Here is a 23,101-nt window from a genome sequence, read left to right on the forward strand (position 1 = left end):
AGCCTAGGACCCTCATACCTACGGGACCGCCTCTCCTGGTATGTCCCATGGAGGACCTTACAGTCTTCAAATAAAAACACCTTGGAGGTCCCGGACCACAGGGAGGTTAGGCTGGCCTTGACCAGAGCCAGGGCTTTTTCGGCCGTGGCCCCGATCTGGTGGAATGCTCTGTCCCAAGAGACTAGGGCCCTGCGGGACTTGACATCTTTCCGCAGGGGCTGCAAGACGGAGCTGTTCCACCAGGCCTTTGGCCAAGGCACAGCCTGCCTCCCTCCCTCAGCAATCTTCGCGGAGCTCTGGCCCAATGGTGGCCATTAATTTGATCTGAACTGATTTTAGAATGAATTGATTTTAGAATGCTGTGTTGTTTTTCTGTCATTAGCCGCTCTGAGCCCGGCTTCGGCTGGGAAGGGCGGGACAGAAATAAATTATTTTATATATATATATATATATATATATATATACATCTATCTATCTATACACACACACAAATATATATTATATAAAAAAACAAGGTCTCGTGACTTTGTTCCCAAGATCATAACAATCAATAATGACACGGCCATAAGGACTCCTTCAACTCCCATCTGAAAGGTGCTTGTTCATATTCATGAGGGGGCGGGGCTATGAATATGTAAAGAAGGGGCGTGGCCTAGCTGACAAGGCGGCTTATTTCGGGAGAGACCATTTTCCCCCAAGTGGGGGGGGTCGGAACTGCGAAACCGGGCCTAGCAGCTTCGCCCGCCGCTGCCGCCGCCCTAAATTTCTCAAAAAACGGCGGTTCGGTTTTCCCCTCACGTTCTCCGCCGCCGCCCGTTTCGACAGTTGTTTCATCCCGAAGCGGCCCAGAAGTACGTGGAAGGGCCCGCGCGTGCGCAGAACGGCCCGCTCGGAACGACCTGTCAGTTAAGGGGCTGCGCGTGCGCCGTCGGGCCGTCTCGCGGTGTTTCTGCGCGTGCGCAGTGAGCCCGGCGGGGAGTTGATATTGCTCAGCCAGTCCCTCTAAGAGAGGAGGCGAGGATGTTTTTGGCGCGTGCGCAGTCAGCCCGGCGAAGTTAATTTTGCGCGTGCGCATCTAGTCCCTCTAGGAGGGCAGGCGAGGAGGTGATTTTGCGCGTGCGCAGTCAGTCCACTAGAGGGTCGGCGGGGAGGTGATTCTGCGCGTGCGCAGTCATCGCGGCGAAGAGTTGATTCTGCGCGTGCGCCGTCAGTCCATAGAGCAGATTTGGGAAGGAGGCGCTTCTGCGCGTGCGCTGATTCCCGGCGCGTGCGCACCGCCGCGTCCCCGGCCGGACAATGGCGTGAGTCGGGCGCGGAGGCGGAGCCGCGCGTGCGCCCTGGCGAGCCCCTCCTCCTCCGGCCAATCCGCGCCACCGGCACCACCGAGGGGGCGGGACGGCGCGTGCGCAGTGCGGAGCGGCGCGCTGGGACGGGGCGTGGGCGCTCGCGGTCCGTCAGTCAGGTCGAGTCGCTCGGTCCTGTCAGGTCGCTCGGGGAGCGGCGGCGATGGGCGCCGGGCGCGCCGGGGCGCCGCGGCTGCAGCTTCCGCCTCCGCCTCCCACGCCCGCCTGAGAGACATGGACGACGAGCCCCCGCCGCCGCCCGGAGCCGCCTCCGGAGCAGGACGGAGGACGCCGGGAACCCCGAGGCCGCCCCCGCCGCCCCCGCCCCCGCCGCCGCCTCAGAACGGTAATCCTGAGGGGAGAAGGAAAAGGGGGCGTGGGGGGAAAGCGAGGGAGATAAACAAAGGGGGAAATGAAGGAAGAGGGAATAAAGGGGGAAATGGGAAAAGCAAGGGGAGGGGGGAAAGGAAAAGGGGGAAGGGGGAAGACAATGAAAAGGAAAAATGGGAGAAGCAAAGGGGGAAAAAGAAGAAAGGGGAGAAATGGGAAAATCAATGGGGGGGACAAAAGGGGGAAAGAGGAATGGGGGAGAAATGGGAGAAACAAGGGGGGAAGAAGAAAAAGGGGAGGGGGAAAGAAGGAAAGGGGAAAACAAGGGGAGGGGGGAAGGGGGAAAACAACGAAAAGGGGAAATAAAAAGGGATAAACAAAGGGGCAAAGGGGGGAAAGAAGAAAAAGGAAATCGGGGGGGGAGGGAAAGGTGGAAAAGAAGCAGAAAAGGGGAAATCAAGGGGAGGAAAAGGGAAATAATGGGGCAAAGGGGGGAAAGGGAATAAGAAGTGGGGGAAAGGGAAAAAGGAAGAAAAGAGAAAAAAGGGGAAGGGGGGAAAGAAGAAAGGGAATAATGGGGAATAAAGGAAATAAACGGGGGGAAAGAGAGAAAATAAAGGGAAAATCAAGGGGAGAAAAAGGGAAAAAAGAAAAAAAGGGAGGAGGGGAGAAAAAAGGGGGGAAGAAGAAAGGGAAAAACAAGTGGATAAAGGAAATAAAAGGGGGGAATGAAAAATGAAGGAAAGGGGGAAGGGGAAAAGATAAAAGGGGGAAGGGGAAAACAAGGGGGAAGTAATAAAGGGGGGGTATAAAAAAAGGGAAATGAAAAAATGGGGGGAAGCTTTGATTTAAAGAAAAAGGGAAAAAAGCGTTGTTTCTAATTGTCAGCGGTTACAGTATCATAACATTATTATCTTGTTATTGTAACATTGTAATAATATTTGGTTGTTATAACATAATATTATTATTTTATTGTGAATTGTTTTGTTTCTGCAGACCGCAAGCCAAGTGACATGCGATGGGATGATATTGGGAAGGAGGGTATGGGAAGAATATTGTATTATTTGAATATTACAATACCTCGGGTTACAGATGCTTCAGGTTACAGACTCTGCTAACCCAGAAATAGTACCTCGGGTTAAGAACTTTGCTTCAAGATGAGAACAGAAATTGCACAGCAGCGGCACGGCAGCAGCGGGAGGCCCCATTAGCTAAAGCGGTGCTTCAGGTTAAGAACAGTTTCACGTTAAGAACGGACCTCCGGAACGAATTAAGTACTTAACCTGAGGTACCACTGTATTAGAATATTGTAAGGGATTTTGCTGGCTCCCCACCCCACCCCCAGAAAAAAAGATCGACGGATGGAAGAAAGGGGGACCTTCATTTATAACAAGAGATCATGGTAATATAATATAAAAATATGTAAAGCAGAATATGGAAATGTATAGAATTAAAATATCCTAATAGATTTGGGGGCCCCGCAAAATATTGGCCGGTGAGTGGAAGAAAGGGGGGCCTTCGTTTATAACAAGAGATAATGGTAATATAATAATAATAATAATAATAATAATAATAATACAGTGGTACCTCGGGTTACATACAGTTCAGGTTACAGACTCCGCTAACCCAGAAATAGTGCTTGAGGTTAAGAACTTTGCTTCAGGATGAGAACAGAAATCGGACTCCGGCGGCGCGGCAGCAGCAAGAGGCCCCATTAGCTAAAGTGGTGCTTCAGGTTAAGAACGGACCTCTGGAACGAATTAAGTACTTAACCTGAGGTACCACTGTAATAATAATACTTTATTATTTGTACCCCACCCATCTGGCTGGGTTTTCCCAGCCACTCTGGGCAGCTTCCAACAGACCAAAAATGCACTAAAATGTCACACCTTAAAAACTTCCCTGAACAATATAATAGAATTATAATATAATATGATGGAGAAGTAGAATTTGGAAATGTATAGAATTAGAATATCCTAATAGATTTGGGCCCCACCAAAAAATTGGTCGGTGGGTGGAAGAAAGGGGGACATTATAGATACAACATCATAAAATTATTATGTTATTTTGTCATGATCCAGTTCCTCTCTATACTGGTGTATAAAAATCTCAAATAATTGAAGTATCACAATATGATATAAAACTATATTATTATTATATAATCTGTAATAATAGATAGATACTTTTGTATTATAATGTAATATAAAACTATTATTATATAATCTATAATAATAGTTTTTTACATTATATTTCAGTTTTATCAATATGTAAACTGTACACTCTAGAATATCGTACTGCATAGATATGGCTCCCCCCTTTATCGTTAATAATGATAAATAATTACAACACCCTAATTTTATTATTTTATTCCCGTTCGTTTCTAGACCACTCTATGTCTTTTTTTAAAATTAAAAAGGTGGTTTACGGTGCATGAAAACGTTGACATTGCGGGAAGGTGTCAATGTTCCTAATGAGAAATAATTATAATTTAGAATGAATTATACAGAGAACGAGAATATCATAATAATAGATCTGGCTCCCGCGCCAAGCAGCTCCATGTATAATTGTCATTTTATAAAATAAGCCTACATTTGCATATCTTCCATCCTTTCTCTCACGAAAATCGGGATGTCCTGTTCAATAATAATAATAATAATAAGTTTTATAAAATAAGTCTACTGCCACAGACCCTCCGACCATTCTCTGATGAAAATTGGGATGTCCTGTCCTGTTATAGGACCGGAAAAGGGGGTCCCTTGGGAGTGTCTTCCTTATGCCCCTTTCTTTCTTTACCCATATATATATATATATATATATATATATATATATATGTGTGTGTGTGTGTGTGTGTGTATGTATATGTATGTGTGTGTGTGTATACACAAATACACACAGACACACACACACACATATATATATGCTTGAAATCTACTACATCTCCCCCATTTTCTCTTCCTTCACTCCCCCCCAAATATATGTATATGTGTGTATATATGTGTGTGTGTGTGTATACCTATATAGATATCTGTGTGTGTGTGTGTGTGTGTAAATCCACTTGAACTCTATCCCCTTCTCCCCCTATTTTCTCATCCTTCACTCTTTCCCCCCCCCGAAAATATGTGTGTGTGTGTGTGTGTGTGTTTGTTTATATATATGCTTGTGTGTGTGTGTAAATTCACTCGAAATCGACCCCATCTCCCCCTATTATCTCTTCCTTCACTCTTCTCCCCCCCCCCCGCCAAAATTGGCTGGCTTCTCCCCCTTCCCCCCTTCCCGGGATGCCCCACCGACCATTATCTTTTCTTTTCCTCCCCCCCCCAATAAATCATGCAGGGCGTGTTTGGACAGGGGGCCAATTCCACTATAAATGGTTCATTTTCCTCCCTTTGAAGGATCCTTCCTTCCTCCTCGGCCGCTTCCTTCTCCCCCCCCATCAATAATCCCCCCCCCTGAAGTTTCAGTGCCCGCCTTGAATATTTTACAACCCCCCCGGATCAATCGAAAGAGCCCCATGCAAATGCAAAGCCAGCCTTTTATATTGCGGTGGGAAAACCCAAAACAAATAATACCCCCCCAATTGCAACCCCTTTATTCTCCTTTTTCTTTCTTCTATCCGGCTTCCCCCCCTCCGTCCGAAGGTCATTCGAAGGTCCTTCTTAATAATAATATTAATTTTTTACTTATAGCCCACCCTCCCCAGCCAAAGCCGGGCTCAGAGCAGCTAACAACAATAAAACAACATGAGATAGGGTTAGGATTTAAATATGTAAGAATAGGAATTAAGATGCTTAAAGCCAGATTAGAAAGAATGAAAGATGTTAAGTGATCAAGATAATTTGAGAAGATTGATTTTGGAAAACTGTTAAAATGATATATAAAACTTTAAAATGATATATAATGAAATTCAACCAGGGGGATTTGAGGAAGTCACTTAACAATGTTATCAAGATTGGTTTAATTACAATTAGGATGTATGTTTGTTTCAAAAAAATTTGGACAATTGATAATTTTTTTTGAAAAAAACTCCAAAACAATAAAATAATGCATCGTTCTAAAATCTATTCATTCTAAAATCACTTCAAAATCAAAGTAATGGCAACCATTGGGCTAGAGTTCGGTGAGGTATTAAAGGAGGGGGTCAGGCTGTGCTTTGGCCAAATGTCGCAATTGCACCCAAACCAGATTTTTTTGGGTTTGCAGCCCTCTTATCCCTTAGGAGGCGGGCGGCTGCAAAACTGGTCCCCCCCTCCGTGCAAGGAGCAAAGCAATCAGAATTGCAATCAGAATTGCTGCAAAAAAACCCCATTGCAAACCAGGCTGATCCTCCAAATTTTTTGCAAAAAAAAAAAAGAGAGGACGGCGCTGGAGATTCTATCCCTTTGCAAATCGACATATAATAATAATAATAACAATAACAACAACAATAACTCCTTTCTCTTCCTTCTATCCCGCTCCCCCCCCCACTTCCAAAGGTCATTCAAAGGTCCTCCTTGAGTCGCAATTGCACCCAAACCGGATTTTTGGGTTTGCAGCCCTCTTATTATTCCCTCAGGAAGCGGGCGGCTGCAAAACTGGTCCCCCCCTCCGTGCAAGGAGCAAAGCAACGGAGACACGTTTGCAATCGGAATTGTTGCAAACCCCCCCATTGCAAACCATTTCAAGTTGAACTACTGAAAGAAGGAACTTTTCCGTGGTATTCTAATTTTTCAAGTTTCACCTGCGTTCCAAATTAGACATGAAATTATTCTGCCCCTTTGCAAATTGACGTGTGCAGACCTTGAGACACAAGCAGTCGGAATTGTTGCAAAAAAACCCAAACCCCATTGCAAACCAGGCTCCAAATTTACGTGCTTTCTGTCGTTTGCAAAAAAGAGAGAGAGAGAGAAACAGCCATGGAGTTGCAGCCGCCATCAAAATTATTCTTTTTTTAAAAAAAAATCATTTTTGTTAAGTTTTCCATTTTAACAATCCAATCTAATCACATGAAGTATTCCAAATTAGGCCTGAAATTATTCTATCCTTTTGCAAATTGACATTCAATAATAATAATAATATTTTTTATGTGTACCCTGCCCTCCCCAGCCAAGAGCGGGCTCAGGCCGGCTAACACCTGATAGAAAAACCAACTTAAAAACAAGATTAAAATACAACATTAAAACATCAAAACATTCAAATACAGCCTCGTTTCAATGGAAACTCAAATAAAAGTACTGTAGAAATTCTTTTTTAACATTTTTTTATTTTTGTTCAGTTTTTCATTTTTCCAATCCAATCCAGTCACATTAAGTATTCCAAGTTATACATGAAATTATTCTATCCCTTTGCAAATTGACGTTTGCAGACCTTGAGTGGCCCCCCCCCCAACGCAACTCCCGAGTAGGGCCGGGCGAGGCCGGGCGGCTTGCGTTTCATCTTTTTCTTCTTCGCCTTGCAGCAACACGAGAACAAATCTTTAATTTTTCTGTTGTTGTGACAACGCTGAGCCTTTTCTCTTCTTCCTCCTCCTCCTCCTCCTCCTCCTTTTTCCCTTTTATTCTTCCTCTTCTTCCTCCTCCTCCTCTTCCTCTTCTTCTTGCAGCAACACAAGAACCAACCTTTTACTGTTGTTGTTGTGGCAACACCGAGCCTTTTCCCTTCTTCTTCCTCCTCCTCCTCTTCTTCGTCTTTCTCTTCTTCCTCTTCCTCCTCCTCCTCTTCTTGCCGCCCTGAGCCTGGTCTTGGCTGGGGAAGGCGGGGTGTAAATAAAAAATTATTATTGTTATTTATTATTGCAGCAGCACAAGAATGAACCTTTTCTTTTACTGTTGTGGCAACACAAAGCCTTTTCTCCTCCTCCTCTTCTTCTTCTTCCTCCTCCTCCTCCTCTTCTTCTTCTTCCTCTTCCTCCTCCTCTTCTTCTTCCTCCTACTCCTCATCTTCTTCCCCTTCTTCTTGCAGCAACGCAAGAACAAATCTTTTCTTTTACAGTTGTTGTGGCAACACCAAGCCTTTTCTCCTCCTCTTCTTCTTCTTCCTCCTCATCATAGAATCATAGAGTTGGAAGAGACCACAAGGGCCATCGAGTCCAACCCCCTGCCAAGCAGGAAACACCATCAGAGCACTCCTGACATATGGTTGTCAAGCCTCCGCTTAAAGACCTCCAAAGAAGGAGACTCCACCACACTCCTTGGCAGCAAATTCCACTGTCGAACAGCTCTTACTGTCAGGAAGTTCTTCCTAATGTTTAGGTGGAATCTTCTTTCTTGTAGTTTGGATCCATTGCTCCATGTCCGCTTCTCTGGAGCAGCAGAAAACAACCTTTCTCCCTCCTCTATGTGACATCCTTTTATATATTTGAACATGGCTATCATATCACCCCTTAACCTCCTCTTCTCCAGGCTAAACATGCCCAGCTCCCTTAGCCGTTCCTCATAAGGCATCGTTACCAGGCCTTTGACCATTTTGGTTGCCCTCCTCTGGACACGTTCCAGTTGGTCAGTGTCCTTCTTGAACTGGGGTGCCCAGAACTGGACACAGTACTCCAGGTGAGGTCTGACCAGAGCAGAATACAGTGGCACTATTACTTCCCTTGATCTAGATGCTATACTCCTATTGATGCAGCCCAGAATTGCATTGCCTCCTCCTCTTCTTCTTCCCTTTCTTCTTCTTCCTCCTCCTCCTCCTCCTCTTCTTCTTCGTCTTGCAGCAACATGAGAACAAACCTTTTCTTTTACTGTTGTTGTGGCAACATGAGAAGATGACATTTAATAATAATAATAACAATAACAACAACAATAACTCCTTTCTCTTCCTTCTATCCCGCTCCCCCCCCCCCCACTTCCAAAGGTCATTCAAAGGTCCTCCTTGAGTCGCAATTGCACCCAAACCGGATTTTTGGGTTTGCAGCCCTCTTATTATTCCCTCAGGAAGCGGGCGGCTGCAAAACTGGTCCCCCCCCTCCGTGCAAGGAGCAAAGCAACGGAGACACGTTTGCAATCAGAATTGTTGCAAACCCCCCATTGCAAACCATTTCAAGTTGAACTACTGAAAGAAGGAACTTTTCCGTGGTATTCTAATTTTTCAAGTTTCACCTGCGTTCCAAATTAGACATGAAACTATTCTGTCCCTTTGCAAATTGACGTTTGCAGACCTTGAGACACAACACCGAGACTTTTCTGTTGTTGTGGCAACGCCAAGCCTTTTCTCGTCCTCCTCCTCTTCCTCTTCTTCTCTTCCTTCCTCCTTCTTCTCTTCCTCTTCCTCTAACACAAGAAGAAGCCTTTTATTGTGGTTGTTGTTTTGCTGTTGTTATTTTACTTTCATTGCTTAAATTATTATTCCTGTTCTTGAATTTAAATACAGTGGTACCTCGGGTTACATACGCTTCAGGTTACATACAGCCTCCGCTAACCCAGAAATAGTGCTTCAGGTTAAGAACTTTGCTTCAGGATGAGAACAGAAATCGTGCTCCGGTGGCGCAGCGGGAGGCCCCATTAGCTAAAGTGGTACCTCAGGTTAAGAACAGTTTCAGGTTAAGTACGGACCTCCGGAACGAATTAAGTACTTAACCCGAGGTACCACTGTACTGCCATATAGCAGGAGCTCTCAGGGCGCTTCACAGAACAAAACCAAAAAAATAAAACCACAAAATACACAAAATATAAACAGCAACCCCCCCCCCAAACCCCTCACATTTTAAAAGGGCATGGGATGTGGGATGTTTTATATTGTCAACCCGCCTGTGATTTTCGGTAAGGGCGGTAAGGAATTTTAATTAATCGTCATCATTGGGGCTTTTACCCCCCCCCCCAGAAAAAGAGGTGAGGGTTTTTTTACAGGAAGTCGGCAAATGTCGGAAGCGGGCAAGAATAATTGGGGATGCAACTTGGACAATGGGGGGAGGGGCTAATAATAATAATAATAAAAAAAATCTAAGCAGCGGTCTTCTCAGTAGGGCCTTCTCGGTGGTGGCTCCCGCCCTGCGGAACTCCCTGCCACCAGATGTCCAAGAGAAAACAACTACCAGACTTTTAGAAGACATTTGAAGCCAGCCCTGTTTAGGGAAGCTTTGAATGTCTGACGGACTATTGTATTTCAATCTTTTGTTGGAAGCCGCCCAGATGGACGGAGTATAAATTATTATTATTATTATCCTTGCTTATAGCACCAACCCATGACGCATCTCTTTCCTGCCCCCCAGGTTTCTACCGGGAGCCACCTACTGAACACGACCCGCCTCCCAGTAAGTACGGACACGTCTTATTTTAGGGGAAATGTTTAGGGAAGCTTTTAATGTTTGATGCATTACTGTGTTCTAATATTGTGTATAAATATATTGTTGTCGTTATTATTATTATTATTGGAACAGCATTTCAAACCCTGCCTCCTTTCTCTCCCTAGCTACGGATGTTGAACCGATGAACTCCCCTTCCTCTGTGCTCCCCTTGAACGCCAGCAGTGAGTATATTCCTTTTTCTCTCTTGCCCAGGAGAACCAGGGATTTCCACACACAAACATACATATACACGTATGTATGTGTCTCTGTGTGTGTATGTATATGTATGTGTATATATATGTGTGTGTGTGTGTGTGCATACAATGGTACCTTGGGTTACATACGCTTCAGGTTACAGACGCTTCAGGTTACAGACGCTTCAGGTTACAGACTCCGCTAACCCAGCAATATTACCTTGGGTTAAGAACTTTGCTTCAGGATGAGAACAGAAATCGTGCTCCGGCGGTGCGGCAGCAGCAGGAGGCCCCATTAGCTAAAGTGGTGCTTCAGGTTAAGAACAGTTTCAGGTTAAGAACAGACCTCCGGAATGAATTAAGTACTTAACCTGAGGTACCACTGTATATGTGTGTGTGTGTTTGTGTATGTGTGTGTGTATATGTGTGTCGTGTATATATGTGTGTGTAGTGTGTGTGTGTATATATATGTGTTTGTGTGTGTAGTGTGTGTATATATATGCGTGTGTGTGGTTGTGTGTGTGTATATATATATATATATATATATATATATATATATATGTATATCTGTGTGTGTGTGCATATATATATATATATATATATATATACACACATACATACACACACACATACACACAGCCTGTATTTTTCGCTCTATAGGACGCACCGGACCACAAGACGCACCTAGTTTTTAGAGGGGGTAATCAAGCTTCAAGATGAGAACAGAAATCGTGCTCCGGCGGTGCGGCAGCAGCAGCAGGAGGCCCCATTAGCTAAAGTGGTGCTTCAGGTTAAGAACAGTTTGGTCCAGTCGTGGCCGACTCTGGGGTTTTGGCACTCATCTCGCTTTATTGGCCGAGGGAGCCGGAGTACAGCTTCGGGGTCATGTGGCCAGCAGGACTAAGCCGCTTCTGGCGAACCAGAGCAGCGCACGGAAACGCCGTTTACCTTCCCGCCGGAGCGGTACCTATTTATCTACTTGCACTTTGACGTGCTTTCGAACTGCTAGGTGGGCAGGAGCAGGGACTGAGCAATGGGAGCTCACCCCGTCACGGGGATTCGAACTGCTGACCTTCTGATCGGCAAGTCCTAGGCTCTGTGGTTTAACCCACAGCGCCACCCACACCCCTACCTAACCTGAGGTACCACTATATAAAAAATCCTCTTAAGGACAGCTTTGCTGGCATCCCAAACAATATTTAAGTCAGTCTCCTTATTTAAATTGAGATCGAAAAATTCTTTTAAAGTCTTCATTTTATGGATCAATGGTCTAGTTAGACAGTAAAATGTGTGTTAAATTGCTGTTTTAGGGGGTGTTTTTCATTGTCTGGAATGGGTAATCCACTTTCCATTACTTTCAATGGGAAAGTCCGCTTCAGGTTAAGAACGCTTCAGGTTAAGAACAGACTTCCGGAACCAATTAAGTACTTAACCTGAGGTACCACTGTAGGGATGTTTTTCCTTTTTTGTAAAAATAAATTATTAACTGTTTTCACATAACAAATCATTCCAACAATTGTATTTCCCCCCATTTCCCCCTCCCATCTCCCCCACATAACCCTATTACTCAGTTCCTCTTTCTGATTTATTAGCACACCTTATTCTTTGCGTGTGATAAAAATGTAAAAATCTCCAAATTATCCGTCTGTTATATTAACAAATAAATTAGTGTTTCTTGATTCCAAACCTGCCAAGGAGTCCCAATTCATTTTGACGTTCTACCATCCCCTCCAAAATTTCTCCCATGTAAATAGGGAGATCCTATGACCGTCCCCTCCAACATTTCTCCCATGAAAATAGGGATGTTCAGCCATCCCCTCCGACATTTCTCCCATTAAAATACAGATAACATTTCTTCCGATATTTCTCCCATGAAAATAGATCCCAACCTACCCTCCAACGTTTTCCCCATCAAAATTGGGACGGGCTCCATCCCTTCCGACATTTCTCCCATGAAAATAGGGGTGTCCTCCATCTCCTTTGACATTTCTCCCGTGGGAATATGGATGTTCAACTATGGGGTAAAATCCACAAGAAAAGGTCAACAACTTTGGGGTAAAATGGTAAAAAAAGTTCCACAACATCAATCCTAAAAAAAGGCCCTCACACATGTTCCTGTCATCAAATCTGGCCCTTTTGCAAAAAAGTTTGGGGGGCCCTGTTCTGGGACAATGCTCCCCTAAAAAAATGGACATCATCCCCTCTGACGTTTCTCCCATGAAAATAGGGACATCATTCCCTCCGACGTTTCTCCCCTAAAAAAAGGGACATCATCCCCTCCAATGTTTCTCCCATGAAAATAGGGACGTTCTACCATCCCCTCCGACGTTTCTCCCGTGAAAATAGGGACGTTCTACCATCCCCTCCGACGTTTCTCCTGTGAAAATAGGGACGTTTTTCATCCCCTCCGACGTTTCTCCCGTGAAAATAGGGACGTTCTACCATCCCCTCCGACGTTTCTCCCGTGAAAATAGGGACGTTCTACCATCCCCTCCGACGTTTCTCCTGTGAAAATAGGGACGTTTTTCATCCCCTCCGACGTTTCTCCCGTGAAAATAGGGACGTTCTACCATCCCCTCCGACGTTTCTCCCGTGAAAATAGGGACGTTCTACCATCCCCTCCGACGTTTCTCCCGTGAAAATAGGGACGTTCTACCATCCCCTCCGACGTTTCTCCCGTGAAAATAGGGACGTTTTTCATCCCCTCCGACGTTTCTCCCGTGAAAATAGGGACGTTCTACCATCCCCTCCGACGTTTCTCCTGTGAAAATAGGGACGTTCTACCATCCCCTCCGACGTTTCTCCTGTGAAAATGGGGACGTTCTACCATCCCCTCCGACGTTTCTCCTGTGAAAATAGGGACGTTCTCATTCCACATGCTCCCATGTGTCTTAGGTGGTTTAAATGCATGTTCTTTCTTTGATGCATATGTAATAAAGGAGGACCATGTTATGTAAAAGTTACATAGTTTCTCACGTTGTTTTCTTTGACCTACTCTTTCTGTTAACTTTTCCATCAAAATTAATTCCTTAAATTAAAATTAAGGTTCACGTTTCATGTTCTCCGGTGTCCAGCATTGGCAAGATGCACATTGAAGTCTTTTGTCTCTTAAGATTTTGTGCTTCATTTGCAAATAGAGAAAGCTATGCTATTTTGGGATCTTGATTGATCAATTGAGATGGAATTGGTTCCATTTCCTGGGCAGGATCTTTAGGAAAGGAAAGGGAGTCATTTCTGCTGTTTCCGGACATAATTTTTTTTTAAAAAAATGGTTTTTATTAAGTTTTCTTTTAAAATACACCAACACCAACAAAATACATAGATATTTCAAATCTTTTTACATTTGTCCAGACATAATCTAATCAGCCGGTCATGTGTCGCCGGGAAGAAAACAGCATCCATCTGCAGAAAATTCAGCAATGGAGACCTGGGCAAGGGCAGCAATCGACCCCACATTCGCTCCATAAGACGCACAGACATTTCCCCTTTTTAGGAGGAAAAAAAATCGGAACACACCTATCTGTGCTGAAATAGCGAAGGCGAAATCGACAGCTTGCCATATTAAATCTTATTTTTCCCCCTCCTCCTCCTGTAGGAAATAAATATATCCCAGCCATGTTGCAAGCGATTGATAGGAAGCTTGGTGCTGTGCGATTCCAGCTATGACCTTGGGGGGGGGGGGAGAAAAACATTCAACAATGGAGGCCTGGGCAAGGGGCCGGGGGCCGGAAAGGGAGCCAACGACAGACCCCACACTCGCTCCATAAGACGCACAGACCTCTCCCCTTCCTTTTTAGGAGGAAAAAGTGTCTTACGGAGTGAAAAATACAATAGTTGCTCTCGAAGGCACTACTGGACCGTTTGCCTATCCCTGCCCTGAACCAAATCTCCCTGCCCATTTCGAACCTGCGCCTGGGTCCCTTCCCCAGGCGGTGGCACCGAGGTCCCCTGGACCGCCTCTCCCAGTCTGCCCCATGGAGGACCTTAAGGTCCATAAATAGCAACACCCTAGAGGTCCCGGGCCCTAAGGAAGTCTGATTAGCCTCTATTGCTGCAAGGTTCTTACAATCAATTTGTTCTCAAATATGATGCTCGACTGCCCCTCAGTGGCCGAATGTGGATTTGCAGCATGTCCTAATCCTGCTCTGTCTCCCTGAGCTGTTCACACTGTGCTGTGCTCCTGTGATGAGGCTGCATTTTAACGTTGTGTTTTAATCTTGTTTTTTAAGTTGCATTTCAATCAACTTGTTTTTTATTGGTTGTTAGCCGCCCTCAGCCCGGTCTTGGTTGGGGAGAGCCGGGTAGAAATAAAATTTATTATTATTATTATTATTATTAAAACTGCCCCATGTCCCCTTCGTTTCTCTGCGTCCTTGTCCCCGCATCTCACCCGCTGCTGTTTCCTCTCCCCCCCCCCCTTTGCAGGCGACCGGGCAGAGCAGCGCACCTGCCTTATTTGCGGCGACCGCGCCACCGGCCTCCACTACGGCATCATCTCCTGCGAGGGCTGCAAGGGCTTCTTCAAGCGCAGCATCTGCAACAAGAGGGTCTACCGGTGCAGCCGCGACAAGAACTGCGTCATGTCCCGCAAGCAGCGCAACCGCTGCCAGTACTGCCGCCTGCTCAAGTGCCTGCAGATGGGCATGAATCGGAAAGGTACTTAGGCTGGGGTCCGAGGTGGTAATAATAATAATAATACAATTTTATTTGCCGTATTTTGTGCTAAAAAGTAAGGGGAAATGTCTGTGCGTCTTAGGGTCCCTGGAGCCGAATTGCCCAGGGGTGAAAAGCAGATCTTTTTTTTTTTTTGAAAGAGGGAAGTGGGTGTTGAAACAAAGCCGCTGATGGCAAGCGATCGGAAGCGAGATAAGGGACGCTAGCAACAAAGGAGGCTGCCTGGGAGGCGGGGAGGTATAGACAACAAACTTGCAGGGAGAGGAGACAGGAAGATTAAATCAATGAGGAAAGAAATTAGAAAAAAAGAGGAGCAAAAAACTGCTCCAGCTAAGGAAAAGACACTAAGGCAAACAAGAGGGAAGGGAGTGTTGAAAGGAAGCCGCTGATCGGTGGGATCGGGAGAGACATAAGGGACTAGCGATAAAGGAGGCTGCCTGGGAGGGGGGAGGTGAAAGCCCATGGACCCTCAGGATTTTTACATTGGGTCACCCCAAATTCACCATCAGATCACATAGCATGTCCATGTCTACAGCCTGCACCAAAAATATCACGCATCCACTGTTTCCTGGGGCTGCAGTGGTGCAAAAATGTGGTTACAAAGCACGGATCCACATGGATCCTCAGGATTTTTGCATTGGGCTACCCCAAACTCACCGTCAAATTACATGTCTGTGGCCACAGCATGAACCACCAAAATCATACATCCGCTGTTTCGTTCAGAATATTTTTTTTCTTGTTTTCCTCCTCTAAAAACTAGGTGCTTCTTATGGTCAGGTGCGTTTTATGGAGCAAAAAAAGCCGGTATATCCTGTCCTCCCCAGCCGAAGCCGGGCTCAGAGTGGCTAACAACAGTAAAGCAATACAGCATTCTAAAATCATTCTAAAATCAAATTAATGGCAACCATTGGGCTAGAGTTCTGTGAGGATTGTCAAAGGAGGGGGTCAGACTGTGCCTTGGCCAACAGCTCCGTCTTGCAGGCCCCGTGGAAAGATGTCAAGTCCGGCAGGGCCCTAGTCTTTTGTGACAGAGCGTTCCACCAGATCAGGGCCACGGCCGAAAAAGCCCTGGCTCTGGTCAAGGCCAGCCTAACCTCCCTGTGGTCCGGGACCTCCAAGGTGTTTTTGTTTGAGGATCACGGGACGTACCAGGAGAGGCGGTCCCGTAGGTATGAGGGTCCTAAGCCGTATAGGGCTTTCAAGGGTTAAAACCAGCACCTTGAACCTGATCCTGTACTCCACTGGGAGCCAGCGCAGTTGGTATAGCCCTGGGTGAACGTGGTCCTGCGGCGAGGACCCCGCAAGGAGTCTCGCCGTGGCATTCTGCACCCGCTGGAGTTTCTGGGTCAGTCTCAAGGGCAGCCCCACATAGAGCGCGTTGCAATAATCCAGTCTGGAGGCGACCGTCGCGTGGAGGTAGTTCAGCGCACGTCCTCCGAGTTTCCTAATTGAGCCCTCTGTGGGCGACTCGCCCCAGAGCTTTTGGGGAGCCCCTTGCTCTCGTGCCCGCCCCCAGAGGCTGGCCTCCAGAAGGTGCCAGCACCCTCCTTTGCTGCCGGCCAACTGGAAGTGCCCACAGTTGGAGAGATCCCTCAGCCCACGTTCTCCCTTATCGAGGAAGAAGTTGAGCCCCTTGTGAACGACTCGCCCCAGGGCCTTTGGGGAGCCCCTTGCTCTCGCTCCCACCACTAGTAGTTGGCCTCCAGCTCCTTCCTTTGCCACCGGCCAACTGGAAGTCCCGGCAGTTGGAGAGATCTCTCAGCCCACATTCTCTAATAATAAAAATAATAATAATAATAATAATAATAATTTATTATTTATACCCCACCCATCTGGCTGGGGTTCCCCAGCCATTATGGGCGGCTTCCAACAAAAGATTAAAATACCGTAACCCATCAAACGTTCAAAGCTTCCCTAAACATGGCTGCCTTCAGATGTCTTCCCAAAGTCTGGTAGTTATTGTTCTCTTGGACATCCAGCTGGAGGGCATTCCACAGGGCGGGCACCACCACCGAGAAGGCCCTCCGCCTGGTTCCCTGTAACTCGGCTTCTCACAGCGAGGGAGCAGCCAGAAGGCCCTCGGCGCTGGACGTCCAGGCAGAACGATGGGGGTGGAGACGCTCCTTCCGATACACTTGACCGAGGCCCCAAATTTAGAAATCTGTATTTTTCAGGTCACCAGAGATGCCAAGCTCTTCCTTGGGGCGATTTCAAAGTTGTTGAGGCTTCTTTTGGTGGGGCAGTGGCCCTCAAATTTGCCTACAGAAACTGCGTAGGAGAATAACCCCCCTTTTTTTGCTCAAAAAATTCAGGAGAGAACATCATGCTTAACGGGACCGCCCTTCCTGGTATGTCCCGCAGAGGACCCTAAGGTCCATGAATAAGAATAGCTTAAAGGTCCTGGGCCCTAAGGAAGTCAGATTATCCTCCACCAGGGCCTTTTTAGGGGTGGCTCCGACCTGGTGGAACGCTCTGTCCCACGAGACTAGGGCCTGTAAGACAGAGCTATTACACCTGGCCTTCAGTTTGAATTAGCCTGATCCTCTATTCCCTTTCCCCCTTCCCCTTCTATGAATAAACCCTTTCTGGGACCCCACATTTAAATTCTTCCCTGGTCTCCTTGCTGGCCCTAGTAGGACCAAAATGGCCAGTTAGCCCTGGCGATCATTTGATGTCTATGGACAGAGATTCCCCCCCACCAAAAAAATGACCCCCAGATTTTTGAATTTTCTTGATATTGATGCTGCATTTATGTTGTATTATATGCTGTTTTTAAGTCACATTTTAATCAGTGTTTTGTATTTGTTGTTAGCCACCCTGAGCCTAGCCTGGTTTTTAAACCGGGAAGGGCAGGGTATAAATAAATTATTATTATTATTATTTATAACGCACGGGAAAACACGGTACATATTTGCTGTGTTTGACGTCGCCATGTTGCTTTCTTTTTTCCTTCTCCCCCCCTTTCCCAACGTTATTTCCTGACACTGATCCTTTGGTTTTATCTGGCCAGGCTGGAGTGTGAAGTGGATTTTTAACGTCTGCTGATGCCGAGGGGGTTCTGTTGTTGAGAATTTAGAGGAAGGAAGCAAGCAAGGAAGGAAGATTCCCCAGAAACTCTTTTAGCAGGGGTCTTCCTAGGTCCTAAGGGGAAAAAAAAGATTCCCCCAGACCCTTTTAGCAGGTCTTTCCAGGTCCAAAGAAATAAAGATAGTGGCATCTACACACAATTTTTTTTTTAAAAAGCTCTGAAACGTTTTGAAAAAGAAGTTGAATTTTGTATAGCTCTCTCTCTAGCTCTAGTGATTAAAACATTAATGTGTTAACATTGCATTTCAATCTTGTTTTTTCAGTTGCATTTCAATCCACTTGCTTTGATTATTGGTTGTTAGCCGCCCTGAGCCCGGCCTTGGCTAGGGAGGGCGGGGTATAAATAAAATGTATTATTATTATCATTATTAGTGCCTCCTTTGTATATTGTGCTTCAACACCCTTGCCTTGCAGGCGAGTCCTGGATGTGAACCCAGAGGCCTTCGTTTTGCAGGGAGCGGCACGGAAGCGAAACCCACGTGTTGTTTCGCCACCACGGTTCCCCCCTGCAAAAAAAGGGGGCAGGGGATCGGGAGCCGCGTGCGAAAGGCTGCGAAACAGATTGTCTCCCCCTCCCGGGGTGCCGGGCTTTTTTGGGTGGGGTCGTTTGCCATTGCGGCCGAGACCGAAGGGCTGTGCTGGCCAGGACCGAAGGGCGAGGGGCACAGGATTGGGGGGCAGCGGCGGCCGGGGAGACAGCAACCGCAGTCCTGGAGCGCAACCACTAGGGGGAGCCTGCTTGGATCACTGGCCCACAGGCAGAGGCCAAACCGCCCCCACTTTCTCTCCCGAGGATCTGATGGCCGGATCGCCCAAAATCTGAGAGTTATGGGCACCATTCTTTCGCTCCAATTCTCTCCCGAGGATCCGTTAGCCGGATCCCCGGAATCTGAGAGTTATGGGCATCATTCTGGGCATCTGGGAATTACGGGCCCTGCGCCACGGAGACGATCCTTGCCTGCTGGCCCGTCTTTCCTCTCCTGCTTCAGCCCGGCTTGTTGGCCTTTCCCTTTGGCGCCTCTGAGCGCCATTTTGACTTCTTTACAATTTAAAATATATATAAATTTATTTTCAGTTTTTGTTGCGGCCACGGACTTCCAATGCTAATGCGTATTAGGCTTCCCTCCCCCCCCTTTTGTGCTTCCTTATCCATTTAAATCAGGCATCCCCAACCTTCAGTTCCCGGGTTGCCCACCCCGCCCGCCCCTCCCGTGGCAACGGGCGGGGGGGAGGCCGGGGTGCCCGTGGGCCAGTCCCTAACCATCTGCTCTCGCTGCCTTCTTGTTTTTCAAGCAATTCGCGAAGATGGCATGCCCGGAGGCAGGAACAAGAGCATCGGACCTGTCCAGGTGAGCGGCCGTTGGGTTTCTCGCAAGTAGGCACCCCCAAAACCTTCGGCCCTCCCGATGTTCGCGTGCTGCCAAATAGAGCAGTTCCTTCCAGGGATTATCGGGACAAAAGGAACGAGGAGGCGGAAGGGGAAGCGAAGCAGTTTTATTAACAAAACAGCAGGCGTGCAAAGCGTACCCGACAGGGGCTACCCAATCTCCCCTTCAGCTGCCCAGAGCCCCCCAGGTAGAGCAGCAGGAGAGAGACCCCAGCCGTTGGGTCTCCCACCATCGGGTCCTTTGATTTGGGTAGAAGCCCCTCCCACCTTATGGCTTTTATAGCCTGCCTTGATGTCATCAAGGGCACCCGGCGTCACTCACAATCAGCCTCGGACCCCGAGACGGAATTAACGACGAAAGACCAATCTTTTCCCAAAGTGCTGGCTGCAGGGAGACTCTCAGCCGCTCTGTATTAATTCCATCTCAGGGTCCTGGGCTAATCACGAGTCACACCAGGTGCCCTTGATGACGTCCAAGAAAAAAAGCAAATCGACGGGAACAAAAACTAATCCATTCAAAAGTACGTCTTCTGACAAGGATTACAAACTCCAATAGAGATTGCAAACTCGAACGGAGATCTCAAACTCATAAAAAATAATTCATTACAGAATTATAAGAGTTCATGAGTAGAGATAAGTTAATGTAATCCAGAAAGTCGGAAGTCATTTATGGATTAGAAACCAGGACAACGTTCTTATCCCTTGCCTGGTTCCGTTCATGTGCTTGTCCTGGGTGCCCGGGAGCCATCAACTTTGGGAGAAGACTGGTTGTTCATCCTTAATTCCATCTTCCATTTATTTGTTAGTAAAACTGTTTCAGTTCCTCTTCCACCTCCTCATCCCTTTTGTCCTGATCTCCTTGGAAAAAACTGCTGTATTTGGCAGCACATTTGGGACTACAATTCCCATCCTCCCTCGCCGCTGCTCCCGTTAGCTAGGGATTCTGGGAGTTGTAGGCCCCAACATCGGGAGGGCCACAGGAGAGCACCGAGCCTACCCCAGTTGGCACATTTTCTCGCCGCCTCCCCCCGTTTTTGTGTGCGCTTGGGTCGGGGAGGCGGCCCTTTTCCAGAACGCTGCTGGCGGCCAGACCTTGGGTCGCGTCGGCGCTCCTGCCTCCCGGTCCTGCCGCCCTTGCCCGCCCCAGCCAGCCCCCCGGGAGCTGCTCCTCCCGAAGCCAGCACCAGCCCTTTGGTCCGTGCCGAGCCCTCCGGAAAGCTGCCCGTGCCGCAGTTTCCGAAGCTGCCCGGGGAACGTCCGCTTGGCGGGTGGGGTGACTTGCCCGGAGAGGTCTTGCGAAACTCCGGGCAGTTTAGGTCCTGGCCAAGAGAAGGCGCCCAAAGGCTCTTGCCAGGCTGCGGTGTTTTTCCGGGGACGGGGGCCGCGGCGGCAATGTGCAACGGCACCTTTGGGGAGTCTCTGGCCTCGCCCTCCGGCAAGCTGTGCCGCGGATTCTCCCCACAAGGCACGGCTGGAGAATCCAGGTAACGGGGGTCCCCAGAGAGGTGGTCCGGCTGCCCCCTTTTTCCTGGGAAACGTCTGAGCTGATGGGGGCCTGTGATTTTTGGAGCGATCAGGGGAGAGAATTCATTTCCATGAAAGGGATTCGAATTTCTGTTCTGTGTTTTTAGCCGCACGCTAGCAGAAAAGCATCGTTTAAAAATCTGTAAGAAATGTTATTTGTAGATAAGCGGCCCCCAAAACAGCCAGTTCCCGGCAGAAAAAACTATACAGTGGACGCTCGGGTTGTGAATGTGATCCGTTCGCAACCTGCAGCGTCTGCGCGGGTTGCGATTCGGCACTTCTGTGCATGCGCAAAGTGCGATTTAGCACTTCTGCACCTGCGCGACTGCCGAAACCTGGAAGTAACTCATTCCGGTACTTCCGGGTTCCGACGGTCCGCAACCCGAAAAAACGCAACCTGAAGCGGCTGTAACAGTATGACTGTATATTTGTAGATAAGCAGCCCCCAAAAAAGCCAGTTCCTGGCTTGGGACATTGTAAGGTTGTTGCAGCAAAACACTCTCTCTCTCTCTCTCTATATATATATACACACACCCCATATTTTTTGCTCTACAAGACTCACTTTTTCCCTCCTAAAAAGTAAGGGGAAATGTGTGTGCATCTTATGCAGCGAGTGCAGGCTGCGCAGCTATCCCAGAAGCCAGAACAGCAAGAGGGATTACTGCTTTCGCTGCATAGCGATCCCTCTTGCTGTTCTGGCTTCTGAGATGCAGAATATTTTTTTTCTTGTTTTCCTCCTCCAAAAACTAGGTGCTATATATATTTAGTTTTGCTGCAACAGCCTTACAGTGTCCGAAGGACGTTGCTAAGGCCCTTGCAAGGCCGTTGCTGGAATAAAAATCCGCGTGAGCCGACAGGTGCAAGAGCAGGAGGAGCTTTCTGGGACAGGATGTCCTAGGACGTCGCTAAGGCCGTTGCTAAGGCCGTTGCTAAGGCCGTTGCTGGAATGAAAGCCCACTTGAGCCGACTGGTGAAAGAGCAGGAGGAGCCTTCTGGCAAAGGGTGTCGTCGGCTGAGCGCTGAGCGCACTTCGCTCCAGAGGGGACGGCAGGGTAGCAGCTCAGAGGCTGGCAGGGAGCTGGCGTGGCCCTGAGTACCCCTTCTTCCCTTCGGCCCGCTTACCACAGAGGGGCCGCTCGACCCTTGGAGGGGGGCGGCTTGAGTAAAGGCCGGGGCGTGTGCATTTCCCTCCTCTCCTTCTCCCCGCTCTCCGCAGATCTCTGAGGAGGAGATCGAGAGAATCATGTCCGGGCAGGAATTCGAAGGCGAGGCCAACATCTCGTGGAGCAACAACGGAGACAGCGACAACAGCTCCCCCGGAAATGGGGTCTCGGAGAGCAACCAGCCCTCGCCCGTCTCAACGCCGTCGTCAAGGTGGGATGCTGGGGGTGCGGGGCAAGGTTCTCGGGCCGGACGAGAACGGGAGTCGGGGGGTCAGGAGGCAGTTCTCGCACTCGGGCCCGGTAGCCTACCAGGGTGCAATCGGCACGTTGATTTATTAAATTTATATACCCGGGGGTCTCGACGTGGGTGTGGGGAAAGTTCTCAGGCTGCATGAGACGGGGGGTGTGTGTGTGCCGGGTTGCGGGTCTCGCATTTGGGTCTTGTGGCTCACCGGGGTGCACATTGGTTATTAATTTTATTATTGTTAAATTTGTATACCTGGGGGTCTCGACGTGGGTGTGGGGAAAGTTCTCAGGCTGCATGAGACGGGGGGGGTGTGTGTGCCGGGTTGCGGGTCTCGCATTTGGGTCTTGTGGCTCACCGGGGTGCACATTGGTTATTAATTTTATTATTGTTAAATTTGTATACCTGGGGGTCTCGACGTGGGTGTGGGGAAAGTTCTCAGGCTGCATGAGACGGGGGGTGTGTGTGTGCCGGGTTGCGGGTCTCGCATTTGGGTCTTGTGGCTCACCGGGGTGCACATTGGTTATTAATTTTATTATTGTTAAATTTGTATACCTGGGGGTCTCGGCGTGGGTGTGGGGAAAGTTCTCAGGCTGCATGAGACGGGGGGGGTGTGTGTGCCGGGTTGCGGGTCTCGCATTTGGGTCTTGTGGCTCACCGGGGTGCACATTGGTTATTAATTTTATTATTGTTAAATTTGTATACCTGGGGGTCTCGACGTGGGTGTGGGGAAAGTTCTCAGGCTGCATGAGACGGGGGGGGGTGTGTGTGCCGGGTTGCGGGTCTCGCATTTGGGTCTGGTGGCTCACCGGGGTGCACATTGGTTATTAATTTTATTATTGTTAAATTTGTATACCTGGGGGTCTCGACGTGGGTGTGGGGAAAGTTCTCAGGCTGCATG

At 47.9% G+C, this 23,101-nt stretch overlaps 1 protein-coding gene across 4 annotated transcripts in view; it reads left to right on the forward strand.

Annotated features, from left to right (window-relative positions):
* The first annotated feature begins 1,414 nt into the window (after nt 1–1,414).
* NR6A1 (nuclear receptor subfamily 6 group A member 1) overlaps nt 1,415–23,101 on the forward strand; it is a 50,427-nt gene continuing 28,740 nt past the window's right edge. For 2 of the 4 annotated variants that reach the window (XM_083631699.1, XM_083631700.1), the window contains exons 1-6: nt 1,415–1,689; nt 9,853–9,894; nt 10,053–10,109; nt 14,547–14,777; nt 19,176–19,231; nt 22,010–22,167. In XM_083631699.1, the coding sequence (XP_083487825.1) occupies nt 1,578–1,689; nt 9,853–9,894; nt 10,053–10,109; nt 14,547–14,777; nt 19,176–19,231; nt 22,010–22,167 (656 nt within the window). In that variant the 5' untranslated portion in view covers nt 1,415–1,577. Of the gene's footprint in view, nt 1,690–2,536; nt 2,715–9,816; nt 9,895–10,052; nt 10,110–14,546; nt 14,778–19,175; nt 19,232–22,009; nt 22,168–23,101 lie in introns of those variants that run through there. The other 2 variants (XM_083631701.1, XM_083631702.1) reach the window with 2 other exon arrangements.

Source organism: Podarcis filfolensis (genome assembly GCF_964270895.1).
Source record: "Podarcis filfolensis genome assembly, contig: HAP1_SCAFFOLD_87, whole genome shotgun sequence".
Taxonomy (NCBI): Eukaryota; Metazoa; Chordata; class Lepidosauria; order Squamata; family Lacertidae; genus Podarcis; species Podarcis filfolensis.